The sequence below is a fragment of the Heteronotia binoei genome, chromosome 5 (assembly GCF_032191835.1).
Source record: "Heteronotia binoei isolate CCM8104 ecotype False Entrance Well chromosome 5, APGP_CSIRO_Hbin_v1, whole genome shotgun sequence".
Taxonomy (NCBI): Eukaryota; Metazoa; Chordata; class Lepidosauria; order Squamata; family Gekkonidae; genus Heteronotia; species Heteronotia binoei.
This window is the reverse complement of record NC_083227.1, coordinates 102,412,317-102,428,183: the sequence shown is the minus strand read 5'-3', so window position 1 is coordinate 102,428,183 and position 15,867 is coordinate 102,412,317. Positions and strand designations below refer to the sequence as shown.

Below are 15,867 nucleotides of genomic sequence, written 5' to 3'. Positions count from 1 at the left end.
CAACCTCAAGAAGCTGTGAAGTATTTGCTGTGATGCATAGTACTTTTCTGCTGTGATCCTAATGTACCATTGAAATCCATTTGGCTGACTTCTGAGTATTAGGATTGAGCTGTTAATTGATTTTAGTCAGTGCTATTATCAAGGACTACCTCATGCAATCATACATTTACTTTAATTGTATAGTTTGGTAGCTAAAAATGGTTACATACTTGGTTTTTATTTGTGTTTCAGGGAGCCAGAATTTAGGGAGATTTCTTCTTTAGAGAATTTGAGAACCACTAACTAAAAAGGACATGCATTTTTAAAAATTAAGAGGCCAGTCCTACTGGTTCCTTATGTATATCATATGGCTCACTCCTGTATATGCAGCTTTCCCAATTGCAGGAGGGCTGCCTAGAAAGGAGAAAGTTGGTGGTAAGCAACTCTGCATCCAGTTTCATGCTCACCATAAATGGAGAGAGTGTGGCAAACTGTACCCTGATTTTGTTCTTGTTGTTGGCAGTATATGGAATACCACAGAATTCCTCAACTGGTTAAGAATACTGTCTGGAAAAAAATCATAATCTGAATCCAAATCCTGTATGCTGAAAAGCATAAAGATTTAAGTCACTGTGAAGAGCTTAAGAAACTCTCATTAGCCAGAAACATAAGAACTAAAGTCTGTGCATGTATGGATTTTATGTCAGATTTATCTATACTGAGTTACCGCAGAAATTTCACCCCTGATTTCACCTGACCTTTCCCCTCTTATGTTGAATAAAATATTTTGTTTTTGAATTTCAAAATGCCTCAAGTGCCATTTAAGTTGTTAAAGTGGGCTCCTGGTCCTCTCAGGTTGCTGGGCCCTTGTTTTCTCCCAAATATGCTAATATTTTATTTGCAGAGAACTTTAAAAATATGTCTTCTTGATCTACAATCTGAAGTGGCACACCCCATTCTCCCACCTCATGTGTAAACTAGGCATGAACTATCTCAAGCATAGGGTAAGACAAGGTATACATTTATACGCAAAATATTAATCTGATCATAGGATAATGTAGCTTTTTTGAAGTCAATTTTGCTTGATTTCACACTGTTACTGAAGAGCTCTGTTTTATCTGTTGTAGGAATAACTTGCAGAAAAACAGCCCTAGCCAGCAGTTTTTCATCAAGTAGTTTGACTCCTAAAAGCCATACAGTTACCCAAAGATGCTCTGAAACACCAGAAGTAGGAAGCAGAAGTCAGGTAATGGCATTTTTCTTCAACTGAATGCAGTTATTACCCTTTTTTTCTGTTGGAGTTTCTCTGAATTTATATAATTCATTTGTACTCTATAGTCCTAAATAGAGTTACATCTTCTAAACCCATTGATTGAAATGGACTCAGAAGGATATAATTTTGCCTGGTACTGCACTATAGGTTATGCTTGGCTTTGTGGTGCTTGTGGAGAATTCTGATGCCTGAAGAAAAAGACATTTAACATCTAAAGATCTACAGTATATCAGAACAGTATCTTCAGCGAGCTAAATTTTATTATGAAATCCTACATTAACATTGTTTTGTGATTAGTTTCATATGTACTTAATGTTGATCACAGTAATCCCATAGAAATTAAGATATCTCCTTTTCTAATATGGTGTAAGTATGATTGATTTTTGTTCTTTTGTCTGTTTTGTCTCAGGTACCTGCTGCAGAATCGGACATTTCTAAAGAAAATGAGAACGCCTATCACATGTGGTGAGAGAGGGGGGTTTCATTTTGATACCAATTTACTTATTGAACTATGACATGTATTTGTAATGGCTAGAGACTTTTTCTAAAAAAGAGGGAAAGCAAACAGTCAATGTTCCATAGTAATACCTGCATAAGTATATACCAGGGTGTGGTAGAATTGTTCCTTGAAAAAGAAGATAGAGAATGCAGAGACAGCTGGCATCAGTATATGCCAAGGTGGGGCAACTGCCAGGGCCCAGGAGTACTGGTGGGGTCTACAGCCACTGACCCTCAGCCACATAACGAAAGGCATGTTGTTGGTGCACAGTAGTGGCACTCCTGGTGGCAATCACAGAAGCACCCCTAGCGGCATATACTAGCTGTCAGAAAAAGGGCATGCAGGCTTGCAGATGGGAGAAGGATGCACAGGCAGGTGTGGGATATGTAGGTGTCAGTGTGGAAAGGAAGGTGTGAGGGGGCTCTGGTGGTGAGCAGCTGAGGTCCCACAGGCTTTTCCTACCCAGGATCCCACCTCCCCAAAACTAGGAACTGGCCCTGAGCAGAAATACAGGGGGGTGGTGATATGCTCTGCAAATGTGTCGAATATGTGAATCAGCTAAACTGTTTGTTTCTGTCACATTGGCCATCAACTTAGATATGTTGTGTGTTTGTAATATTAGATAAACAATGTGGCGCCAGTATGAGACTTTTAGAAATAGGGTGACTATTTTAAAATTGGACTAATGTGTTTTTTTTCCCTTTCTTTATTTCATTCTGTTTAAAGCTTGGATCAATCCAAGAAAGAACCTGATGCCTTGCCTGACCCTTTTAATACTGTTATCCTACCATTTACTTGTATGTCGTACACTGCCACAAATCAGGATTTTGTGCAACACCTCTCTGCCTTGATAGCAGAGGCTATGGAAAGTGCGGACCCTTTCATGGTGGAAGCTCAAAATACAGGGAGCCTTCTGAGTGATTCCAGAGTTACAGATTCTGAAGATGGCTACTTTGAAATGGGACTTCATGAAGGAGACAATGTATTAGAGTTCACTTCTTCAGATATCATTGCAACAGCTTCTGACAGCACAAAAACAGAGCAGGATCACATACTCAAAGTTCTCTGGAGTTTTTCTATTCAGGTTCATAAAGAAGTCAGGCAGTTTGCTTCCTGCTTGGTTTTGACCCATAGTGTGGTAGCTGTATTTGAGATTCCTCAAGACTCCAAAGGAAACTGCCAGCATATTTTTTCTGCCTTGAAACTAACACTGTGTTTTCCATATTCTGATCTTTCAGAATTTGGCTTTTTAATACCAGAAATATGTCTGATGCTGAAGTTAAACAATGAAACTTGCTTATTTATTGTTTCAGATTCTCAGAATCTGCAAGATTTCTATTCCTGGTTACATAGATGGTGTTCTCAGAGCTGCATGCTCACTTTAGCAAGTTCTGTACTGTACTGTGGCAAAGCAAGTTTGCAAGAATTTGTCTACCAGCTGATGGGATTTTACCACATTTCATCTGAAAACACAGAAATAAAAGGCTGTTTCCCTGTGTATCTTTTCTGTCATGATAAAGCCAGTGCTCAGAAAGCTGTGTGTCAGCTAGAAATAGCCAGTGGTGACAGAGCTTGTCCTAAATATGTTGGTGGTTCTGCACTTTATTCAGTGCTTCCTAAATCTGCTATAGAGAGCCACTGTATGTTCCATCCCTGTTGGATATTTCTAACACCCCAGCACCTGCATATAGTACAAGTTGACTTTAATGTATTGCCAGGGGAATACAGAGAGACTAAGAATGCACAGAGCATATTCAGTCTGAGCAGGATTCCACTGGCTTCTGTTCTTTTGCATCCTGCTAGTCAATCCATGCAGCAAGAAGGTTCATTTTCAGATGGACATGTGCTGGAATTACTAATTGGCTACGAATTCATCACAGCTGTATTTGTCCTACCTCATGAGAAATTCCATTTTCTAAGAGTCTATAGTCTTCTGAGGACACTTCTGCAAGACATCAAAACTATAATTATATTTAAAACTTCCAACAATGTAGAATCAGTAAGAAAATCTTTCTCTGACACCAAGAGGCTTGGCCAGACTGCAAGGTAATGACCACCATCTTAAAAGTGTGTGTTATAAACTGTGAAAGAGGATGTATACTTGAACGTGATGGTGAAAGCTTTACACAAGTAGTCTGTTTCATGTAAACTATCAGTGTGGCCACTTTGCTTGATGTGGCTTACAGCATGCTCTATGTTAGATCAATTTATAAGAGCATAATTTTTCATATGCACATAGTGCAGTATGCCCCAGTAACTTGTAAAGACTGAAAATGGGGCTTTTGAAATTTCTTTCTGTGTGAGGAAGTGTATTTGGCACACAAAAGCTCAAACTTTGAATAAAACTTTCTTGGTCTTAAAGGTGTCACTGGTCTCCAGCTTTGTTCTTTAGCATGCTATATGGTTAAAATTCTAACCAAAGGTTCTGGCAAGCAAAGTGAGATTCTGAGGAGAATCTGCATAATTCATATGGGGAAGGATGCATAGTTGGGCTCTGCTACAAAGGCTCAATGATACGTAAACATTAAATATTGTTTTTGTAGCATACATTTGGTTTCCATTCTGACAGATTTTTTTTAAAAAAATTCTTTTCCAGCTTTTCCAAGCCTCATTTGCCATTTTCATCTATCTATCCATCTGAATTTCTGATGCACAAAATTACTGAAGAAAACCAGATACCTGTGCACCTCCCAATCTCTTCATCTCTTCAGTATGTGGCTGGGCTAAAGGGGAAAGCCATTATGGAATTTTTCCACTGCAGCATTGCTGAGGTATTGTATATAAAGAAAAATCCCTGGTGGCAGAGATGCCAGAGGAGTAACCCTGTTAGTCTGTTGAACAAACCTCACCAAAACACCTGTGGCAACGTTTGTTGCATTAAGTCTGTGGGAGAGAGCTGATATTTGCAGATTTTGTTGACAGATTGTGTTTTTTTAGCGCTTTGAAATGAAATACAAACTAGGCAACAGCAAAAACATCATGGTTAGATATTATCACTTGTTTAATATTTACAAGTTGAACAAAGTTTGAGTCCAGTAGCACCTTCTAAGACCAACAAAGTTTTATTCTGGGTATAAGCTTTTGTGTGCATTCACACTTCTTTGTTCTGCACACATTTTGTTCTACCGCTGCAGACCAGCATGACTACCCACCAGAATCTATATTTACAAGTTGTATTTGGAAGGAACTTCACCCCATAATTGCTACCAGCAACTGATTAATCATTATATTAAGCATACTTAAGTCTGATCAGTTTATAGGAGCATCATAATTCATATGCACATCATGCAAAATGCCCTGGTTACTTGCAAAGACTTAAAATGGAGCTTTTGAAATGGTTAAAATTAGTATGAGGAAATTACCTTGTAGTCATCACCAATGCAATCCAAGCCACAAGCATAAAGAAGGCAGGTACTTGGCCTTGTTTCCTTAGACAAATTTTGAACAAATATGCACATGGGACTGTACTAGAACAATTGACTGATTGTATTGCCAATATTATAGGTGGAAAATGAAGAGCTGCAACATCTCATGTGGTCATCTGTTTTGCTTTACAAAGTTCCTGATGTGGAAGTCACAGCTTGTGTGCTACTCTCAACTAAAGCTATTTACTTTCTGTTGGATGATAATGTGATTCATTCCAGTGAGCATCATTTGGGTGAGAAAATTGGCCAATTCCTGATTTCTAACAGTGTTTATAAACAGGAATGATAAGGATGCTTGGGATTAGAATAGAGGAGATAACTTTCCCAGCTTTAAAATCTGCAGTTCCTTCTTGATTGTATGATAGAGTGGATCTGATGGTATATTTTGGCAGGAAGACTCATATTCAAGAGTTTGCATAAGTTCTGCAGAAGCACAAAAACGGTTTAGAAATAGTGCTGAGCGCAGGTGACGAGGAGAAAGGGGAGGAAGAGGTCCATTAGAGGCTGTAGGCCACAGTGTATTGTTGGAACTCTCTGTCTGGGGCAAGTGATGCTCTTTATTCTTGGTGCTTGGGAAGGGACAACAGTATAAGGACTTCTAGTGTCCTGGCCCTACTGATGGGCCTCCTGATGGCACCTTGTTTTTTGGCCACTGTGACACAGACTGTTGGCCTGATCCAACATGGCTTCTCTTATGTTCTTATGAAGGAATGGGCACTTATGCTTGTCAGAATTAAAAACTTGGGGAAGAACAGGGGTCCCAGATGTTTTCCTCACAATGCTAATGTGGTTGGGGGAAGTATTTGTAGGGGAGAAACAACATACAGGAGTGGGAGAGCCTCACTGGTTCTCCATTGTAGTCCTTCCAGTCACACATTTTTGCCTGTCAGGCTCCATGACTTAAAGGAAGTGGGGAGTAAGGATGGTTTCAAAAGGGGGCAAAGGAATGAATACTAAATTAATACATAGGAAAAGGACCTTTCTGTCCACTGATTCTCTCCCCCTCTCACTTGAATATTTATTTATGTTACTTCATATTCTGCCCTCCGCGCTAGTGGACTCAGGGCAGATTACATCACATAAAAAACTATAATGTGTTAAAACATATATAATAAGTTAAAACAGTTAAAATAAGAATTAAAAAAACAGACAGCCAACGGCTAGGAATACACTGAGTCAGAGACCGGAGCTGCTGGGTAACAAGAACTTCTGAAAAACTGGGCCAATCCAGAGAAGGCTGCAGCAGGGAGGCTAGGGCAGAAGCCAGACTGGAATGGGTCAAGGATGGATGTGTCATCCAGATAGGCCTGGAGCTGTTCAGCCACTGCCTTCTCAAATACCTTACCCAGAAATGAAATATTTGAGACTAGGCAGTAGTTGGATAGGACCATAGGATCCAATGTTGGTTTCTTCAAAAGGGATGAACCACTGCCTCCTTTGGCTCCACTGGGAAAGTCCCGAAAGGGAAGTTTGGTTATTTCACCCATGGGGACAGGATGCCATCACCGCAGAATATCTGACATGCATACACATGTGTGGTTTAAGAGTCAGATTACCAGCTACATCCATGATTGGATTTTTTTTAACCATTAAAAAGCAGCCATTGGATCATGGTGAGAGAAATGACTTTCCAAACTTAAGAGCTGTTATAAGCATTAATAAGAAAAAAGACAGATGCCATGGTGTACCAGTCTTTTTCTCTACTGAGGCTAATACCTGTTCTTGCGGGTAGAGGAACAATTTTTTTTCTTGGGAAGCAGCGCAGGGAGGGGTTAAATCTGTTTTATTTATTTCCTCATATTTATATCCCACCCTCCTCACAAAGGGGCAGTTAACAGGCCAAAATGGCATTTAAAACCACAAAGAGGTTGCAAAACATTAAAGCATTAAACATTAAAACGCAATGGTTCTATAAATCAAATACAACAGTAAGCTATGGAGAAGCAAGGCGACGTTCCTATAATTCTCTTCAGCATTAAGCAATATCAGTCACTGGTCCTCAGAGGGTGCAACTTTGATGATATAAGATGGCAGTCAGTTCCAGGTGGTTAAGCAGCCCTCTCCCATCTTAGTTGTTATATGCTAAACAAAATAATTCAGTTTTACAGGCCCTGCAGAACTAGGAAAGGTCCTGCAGGGCCCTGATATCCTTCAGGAGAGCATTGCATAGCACAGATGCTGCCACAGAAAAGGCCCTGGCCCTGGTGGAACTCAGCCTGGCCTCCTTTGGACCAGGGATAGACAGGAGGTTCTGAGCCCCTGAGCGCAGTACTCTCTGGGGAACGTGTGGAGAAAGGCAGTCCCGCAAGGTAGACAGGTCCCAGGCCATATAGGGCTTTAAAGGTTAACACCAGCACCTTGAAACATCCAGAATGCAACAGGAAGCCAGTGCAGTGCTTTCAGCACAGGTTGAATGTGATCCTGCATAGGAATCCCTATTGACAGTCTGGCTGCAGCATTCTGCACCAGCTGCAGCTTCCGGATCTGAGTCAAGGGCAACCCCGTGTAGAGGGCATTACAGTCTGATTCCATGGCTCTTATCCAAATCTCTTCTTTCTCAGCTGCTTTTAAAAGGATGTTAGAAAATCCACCCACATGGCTTGACCCTAAGCAAAATGGGAATATGCATTTTTCAAAGTAATTGTGTTCTTATAAGGGGCACTGTCACAACTTTCCTCTTAATGTTTATAATGCTGCCACTAGGAATTTAATTCCAAACACTTTATTTAATTTTTCCAACTGAATTGTGCCCAAGCTCTAATGCTTCTTTGTTGGATTATGTGGCCCTGAGGATGAGACTCATATTTTAAAATTATAGGGCTCCAGGTTAATAAAAACAAAATAAAACTTGTACAAAACTATTTGTACAAAATGTGTTGTTTTCAAGATGTTTATAGCTTAATTTTTCAGTAAATAAGAATTACATCTGAGGTGTCACTCTTTCAGTTCTCACTCTCAAATCCTCCTTTCTCTTTCTAACTCAACTTTTTGACAGCTTCAGTCTCTCACACTCCTATAATACTCTGACAATATTAGATTTTGGATCTCTATCTAGCCTCTAATATGTCCTCTAAAGTATTATACTTTTCTTCTCTAGCATCTTAATGCCTTTCACAGCACAAATATGGGATTCTGATTAGAAGACTGCTTCTAAGACTTTGTAGACTGCTGACTGACCACAACTGACGGTTAACTGCTGTCACTCTGCTGAGAGTTCACTGCTGACCCCTCTCTCTCTCTCTCTTTCTCTTTCTCTCTTCCCCCACACATACTCTTTAACTCTGCCCACACTCAGTCACCAACCAATGACCTCACTCATTCCCCTCTTTCTCTACTGCAACTTACAAACAATTAAAGGAACACACATATATAAATTCAAATTATTACTGGCACATTTCAAGTAAAGTTATGGAATGTAATAGTAATTCTCATTAATCCATAAAATATATGTTTACATATGTTTTCTGTTCAATAGATTTTTGGAACAAGGGTCCATTGGATCAAAAATTCAGCTCTTTCCATCTTTCATGTTGCTTAGTTATAAAACTGAACGATCTGCACTCTGTAAACATTGGACTTTTTGATCAGTATTTTCGACTTACTGGTATGTAAATATGTGTTATCCTTGGTTTTCCCTTCCCTTTGTTCTCTCTCCCATCAGAATTTAAGTTGCATGCTTCCTTCTGTTTTGAGTAAAATGTAAACTTTGTTGTCTATATTGATAGCTTTGTGTAAACAATAAATAATCCTTATGCTGCTGTCACAGTTAAGCCTCAGTACTGATAACTCTCCAGTCTATCATCATGAATAGCCACATTTTATGATTTATTGTTTTTTCTACACTTAGCTAAAAGGGTATTTGTTTCCAACATGTTTTGATGTTCTTGTGCTCTTACTGGAAGGCCTGTCATGATTTCTTTCAGTACATGTTGTGCATTGAGTTCCAGAGTGGAAAAGTATAAAACCAAAATAAAAGAACATTCTTTTTTTGTTAATTACAATTTCCCTCCTTCAGCTTTCTCCAGTTACAACATAATGTATGATGGAGGTCATGTAGCAGGAACTGCAAAGTCCATTAAGTCCAACTTCATGACTTGTTTTTAGAGTTGTTAGAGAGCCAAAGATTTTATACTGTTTGTCAGAACATTTTAAAGGGTATTTCTCTGACCTTTACTGCAGTAAGTAAATGAAAAGGTGAGGGGGAATACCTCGTGAACAAGGTTGAAGACAGCATAACAAATGCCTGGACACTTCCTTTGCAGTTACTAAAATTATATGATCAAAGGAGATGGAATTCTTGTCCTCTATCTCCAGAACATTGCTGTGTAGATATAGAAAGTATTACATATAAGCCTGAGCTTGATGTATTTTTAAAAGTGTCTAGCTTCATTATGCTAGGCAGTTGGAAACATTTTGTCTCCAGCAGTGTTGTGCAACACTCAATGGAGGTGGTTTAATAATATATTTAGGAGAACAAGCAAGAGAACTCCACTAATAAAAGACTCTGCTCCGTGGGTGATATGACACACAAAGAGACTGCCAATAGAAAAAAACCCACATGTGATAAGGACAGTGCAGATGATAGAAGCAAGTAACCAGTGTACCAGGAATTTCCAAGATAATAGTAGGAAATGGGTATTTCTTGAAAAATCACAATGAAGGTGTGATAGAAAATTTCAACTTTTTTGGCTCTGTCCCCTCTTTAGGACATTCAGCAGAACATATACTAACTTGCCTAACCAGAGACAGTTACAGTACTCATGCCTTTATCCAGCACCTTATGGCAGTGCTCTCATTACTTGCAAGGACACCATCTCCAGAGCCAGTGGACAAGGACTTCTACTCTGAATTTGGGAAAAAAATTACAGGTAAAAAGATTCCAAACATCATAATAGGAGCGACTGATATCCTTTACCATACCATTTAGGAGAATGTTCATATACACGTTATTTTAAGGTCTATCATAATCAGTGGGGGACATTTAGTGTATTCTCATACCTGGTACATCAGGAGTGCTCCTGTTCAGGGACTTGGGAGAGGTGAAAAAGAACAAGATTTATCTGCCATTTTTAATAGGAAGAAGTTCAGGGACTCTTCCAGATCTTATTCTGAGCAGCAGACTGAGAATCTACTTCGTATGTCACTGCCTTTACTAAGATTCAGCAAGCATTAGGGAGGTTTCCTTCTGCTTTTTTTTGCAGAAGCAAAAGAGACTCTCTTGACGGTATGGGTAGCTTGAGAGAAGCAAGAAGTTCTCAGGTTCATCTTTTACAATCTTCCCCAATCACATGATGTGAGAGGTTCCCTGTTCTTCTCATGGTATGGGATAAGTGCAGGGCACCCTGAATTCCTTCCCTCTATTACTGCATAGGTAGCCACTATATCCTGACATGGCCAGGTATTTCAAGTCAATTAGAAGCCCTTCCCTTTATTAGGATCATCTGGCATTTCATTGTTTCCCAAGGCTTTGTGTATGTGGCTTCACTTCTGATTTTCTTGAGAGTAACCATGTTCTACGTCTGCGGCTTGATGCTTCTAGGGGGTGTCTCTGCTTGACCTGAACAGCTTAGCTGTATAGGGCATTCCTGTTTTAGTGGTGGCATTCTGATGCTGGAGTAACTGTGGCAGTTACATCACTAGACTCCTGTTATAAAACGTTATTACCCAAAAATATAAAAATAGCCTAACCAGGTTTTATTTCAGCATAAGCTTTAGTGGAGTAGGGCTTACCTTTTCAAATGCAATATAGTATATCCTTAATTGGCAGACATTTATATAGGAAGTATGAAAAAATGGTGAACCGCAGGATAAAGTATGAAATGGAATTGTATAGATCAAGAAAGTACAGACCCCATTCACAAGAAGAGTAAAGGGCAATCTCTCTTGTTTTGCTAAGGCAATTGAATGGTTTTACTAAGAGAGCTGGCACCTATAACTAAGAAATCCCAAGGCCTTATTTAGCCTTCAGGGGAAATTATATCAAATCTTATGAAGTCTTTCTGGTGCAAATTACTATCATTCTGTTTATGTCTGTAGCAACAGATTAACACACTAGCGTTCTGGAATTTTAATATTTTTAATATGTCCTTGTTTTGATTTTCTAGATTTGCGTGTTGCTATTACATGATGTTTCAGAATCAAAATATGAACAACTTTTAAAAGTTCAGACTTCAATAAAGGAAAGGTATTCAGTTCTAGAATCAGGGCTTTTTTTGAGCAGGAACACAGTTCTGGCTGGCTTGGCATCAGGGGGTGTGGCCTAATATGCAAATGAGTTCCTGCTGGGCTTTTTCTTCAAAAAAAGAATAATGTTCACAAGAATTTATCTAGAATAATGTTCACAAGAATTTATCACCACACACGTTGCCAAGTATATTCCCTTTACCTTATGAAAAAGATTCTGCAATCAGCTGAAAATAATAATTGCTGGAGTCAATGAAGCAGAAATCAGGAGAAGTAAAGAGATGTTTTCATTGGATAATATTGTTTCCTTTCATGTGTTCACTTATTGGTTAAAAAACAAGCCTGCAGAAACTTTTGATGGACACTAATTGGTCTGGGTTTTTTTTCAGAAAATCAAGCCCATCTTTCAGAAAATCAAGCAGTTTCCAATATATCACTATTTATCATCATACTTAACATTTAGGTAGCATTTTCTGGTACTTTGAGTGCCTCTACAGGTCATGCAATGTACTGCCAGACCAGTAATCTCCCCAAATGGGGAAGGTGCTGAGGCTGGAAGAGATTAATTTGTAGAGGGCCTCTTAGTGAGTATGACAGATGTGAGACTTTCATGACTAATAAATGCAAAGTACAAGTCATCTGTAACTTTTGCTTGCAGGAAAAATGGAAAACTATGAGCTGATTCACTCCAGCAGAGTCAAGTTTATATATCCCAACGAAGAAGAAATTGGGGACCTTGCCTTTTTGGTAGCAGAGAAGATGAACAGTGTGGTTAGCTTCCAGTCTCTGAACATCCTCCTCTATGTGTTGGCATTTCAAGTGAATGCTGCAGAAGGACACGTTCAATCCAACAGCTCCCTACAACCTAAAACGCTAATCTTAACTAGTTCAGATTTGTTTCTCTTTGATGAGGATTACATTGGTTACCCACTACCTGAATTTGCCAAGGAACCACCAAAGAAAGATAAGTATCAGCTTGCAGATGGGAGAAGGATTCGTGATTTAGACAGAGTGCTCATGGGCTATCAGACATACCCTCAGGCTCTCACATTTGTTTTTGATGATGTTCAGAATCTAGATCTCATGCAGAACCTGACCCTTAATCACTTTGGCAATGTTGTCAGTTTTCCGAAAGGGCAGGCTACACAGGAGGTCAGCAGCAATCGAGAGATCCTGTGGTGTGTCTTTATCCCAAGTGCAGAAAGTCGTGAGAAACTAATCTCACTACTTGCTAGGCAGTGGGAGATCTTATGCGGCCGAGAGCTGCCTTTGGAGCTCACTGGGTAGTTTTGTTTAAAGTATTATTTTAAAATATATATTTTGGTTATTATTGCAGAGCTAAAGGATTGGTTAAAAGGTTATGAATTAAAGCACAGTATTGAAATAAGCAGGGATTGGTGTTCTCTTCACAGCAAAATAATGTGGCATTGAAGCTTGCCTGTGTATCACCATTATAGTTCCTTGTGCAGTGTAGAGTTTTTAACAGTATAGTATAATCTGCTAATGAGTTAAACTGGAATTTTTAAAACTATTTTTATGTAACTGTGTATATTCAGGATTCCTTATTAAGCATCCCAGGCAACTGTATGGAAAAAAAAGGAGTCAAAATAAAATTTCATTTAGGGCTGTTACGTTTCCGCTGTGTTTTTGTAATATATATATATATATATATTCAGTCTTGCTATTCTATACATAAAATGTGTAAATAATGGTAACAAAAGATGCTTGTGCTATGTCAAAGTGCAATGTTCTTTGTACAAGATGTATTTTATTGCCTATGCTGCTAACAATTATTTAATGAGCCTTCAGATAATTTGTACATTTGTCTTTTTATGATATGTCAAATTGAATTTTGTTTGTTATTCATGAGTGTGATGGCAAAATTTACCCTTTAATCAAATGCTGCTTTTGCATCTGACAAACACTTTTAACAGTTGGGAAAGTTACCAATTTCATTGTATCACCACAGACATGAAAACTAGACAGGATTGACAAGAGTGCCCTTGTTGCTGGCAAATAATGGTGCATTTGTATTTCAAAATACTGTTTCTGTTGCCATTTTTCTCAGTACAAATAAAGTGAAATTTGACACATTTGCTGTTCTCACTTTGGTTCTTTTTTAGATATGTTTTTACAGTGCTGTCATTTTCGGTGTAATTTGATCATATTGCAGGTCAGCAATATACATTTACCTTCCAAATTGATCATTGGCCCGTGAAGGGAAACCTCAAGGGAAAAATAAAGATGTGATATGAGTAAATACCATGAAGGGATCATTTTAGCACAAAAATATGTTCGAGAAAAAAGATCAAGCTAGATGACATATAGTCATACGGAAGCTTGTTTTAGATAAGTACACTCATAGAACAATGAGTTGCAGAGTGTTAAAATATTTTGTGCTTAGCCTTGAAATATAGCCTTATTTGGAATTCAAAGTAAGCTGCCTAGCAGCTTACATAAAAGGGCTTATTCCCATAGAGATATATGTTGCCCATCTAGTGTTCATACTAAGACATGGCTGTCATTTCAGATACTTGGACATGGACTGTTTGCTTTCTTTCAAAATCAAAAACTTTGGCTATCAGGATTTCTCTGGTGTCCACCTTTCTTTACTATTGCATGACAGAATACCAGGTATATCAAACACTATTGCTACCGGTGGGGGGATGTCTGGCCCAGGAATTGGGATTTTCCTGTTCAAATTCTAGGCTACTAATTTCAAAATGTAAGAATATTTGATATTGTGGAATCCCTTGTATATAAACCACAATTGCCATAAACATCTAGGTAAGGTTTGCAGGCCCTGTAACTACAATAAGGGGAGTATTTCATGGATGTGTGGAGTATGTTTGATAATTACTCTTTGATAATTAGCTGCCAATAAAGTTTGAGTCCAGTAGCACCTTTAAGACCAATGAAGTTTAATACATCTAGGTAAGGTTTGCAGGCCCTGTAACTACAATAAGGGGAGTATTTCATGGATGTGTGGAGTATGTTTGATAATTACTCTTTGATAATTAGCTGCCAATAAAGTTTGAGTCCAGTAGCACCTTTAAGACCAATGAAGTTTAATTCTGGATATAAGCTCCCTCTAAGATGTGGGGATTTGTGAGCAAAAATTCTACTTCGTGGGCTACGGGCATTAAAGTTGTCAGCTGCTGCATGAATTGGTTCACACTGGGGCTATTTTTTTTCAGCTAAAACAAAAATGTGTGAGCTGGAAGCTAAAAAACTGTGAGTTTACTCACACTAACTCAGCTTAGAGGGAACACTGTCGTGTGCAAGTGCATTTCTCCAGATACCCAGAATAAAAGCTTATACCCAGAATTAAACTTTGTGCCACTTAACTCCAACTTTTTTCTGTTGCTTCAGACCAGCATGGTTACCCACCTGAATCTAGCTACGATTCGTTTTCATTACTCCTGCTGATTTCCAGCTCCACGAATGGATTCACCTTCCTAAGATATGGCAGTGTTCCAAGGAACAGAGAGCTGGTTTAGATCCAGAGATGCCAACGTGAACAGTCGCTTTATTGTTATCACTGTGGAAGCTGTTTGTCTAACCATGTTAGAAAGCATTATCAAGGACAGAATGAGTAGGCACATTGATGAACATAAGTTATTGAGGAATACTCAGCATGGGTTCTGTAAGGGAAGATCTTGCCCACTAACCTGTTACAGTTCTTTGAGGGGGTGAAGAAACTTGTGGACAAAGGGGACCCAATAGATGTTGTTTACCTTGACTTCCAGAAAGCTTTTGATAAAGTTCCTCATCAAAGGCTATTTAGTAAGCTCGAGAGTCATGGAATAAAAGGACAGGTCCTCTTGTGGCTCACAAACTGGCTAATTAATAGGAAGCAGAGAGTGAGTATAAATCGGCAGTCTTCACAATGGAGGACAGTAAACAGTGGAGTGCCGCAGGGCTCAGTACTGGGTCCCATGCTCTTCAACGTGTTCGTTAATGATATGAAGTTGGGAGTAAGCAGTGAAGTGGCCAAGTTTGCAGATGACACTAAATTGTTCAGGGTGGTGAGAACCAGAGAGGATTCTGAGGAACTCCAAAGGGAGGCTGGGTGAATGGGCATCAACGTGGCAGATGAGGTTCAATGTGGCCAAGTGCAAAGTAATGCACATTGGGGCCAAAAATCCCAGCTACAAGTACAAGTTGATGGGTTGTGAACTGGCAGAGACTGACCAAGAGAGAGATCTTGGGGTCATGGTAGATAACTCACTGACAATGTCAAGACAGTGTGAGACTGCAATAAAAAAGGCCAACGCCATCCTGGGAATTATTAGGAAGGGAATTGAAAACAAATCAACCAGTATAATTCCCCTGTATAAATGGATGGTGCGGTCTCATTTGGAATACTGTGTACAATTCTAGTCACCGCACCTCAAAAAGGATATTATAGCATTGGAAAAAGTGCAGAAAAGGGCAACTAGAATGATTAAAGGTTTGGAACACTTTCCCTATGAAGAAAGGTTAAAACGCTTAGGGCTCTTTAGCTT

At 39.1% G+C, this 15,867-nt stretch overlaps 1 protein-coding gene across 2 annotated transcripts in view; it reads left to right on the top strand.

Moving 5' to 3' along the window:
- The window catches only part of NISCH (nischarin), a 57,653-nt gene extending 44,201 nt beyond the window's left edge, over positions 1-13,452 (top strand). The window contains exons 14-21 of one of the 2 annotated variants that reach the window (XM_060239929.1): positions 1,107-1,225; positions 1,662-1,717; positions 2,478-3,797; positions 4,348-4,522; positions 5,256-5,409; positions 8,652-8,780; positions 9,883-10,044; positions 12,018-13,452. In XM_060239929.1, the coding sequence (XP_060095912.1) occupies positions 1,107-1,225; positions 1,662-1,717; positions 2,478-3,797; positions 4,348-4,522; positions 5,256-5,409; positions 8,652-8,780; positions 9,883-10,044; positions 12,018-12,646 (2,744 nt within the window). In that variant the 3' untranslated portion in view covers positions 12,647-13,452. Of the gene's footprint in view, positions 1-1,106; positions 1,229-1,661; positions 1,718-2,477; positions 3,798-4,347; positions 4,523-5,255; positions 5,410-8,651; positions 8,781-9,882; positions 10,045-12,017 lie in introns of those variants that run through there. The other variant, XM_060239930.1, reaches the window with a different exon arrangement.
- Positions 13,453-15,867: the final 2,415 nt, after the last annotated feature.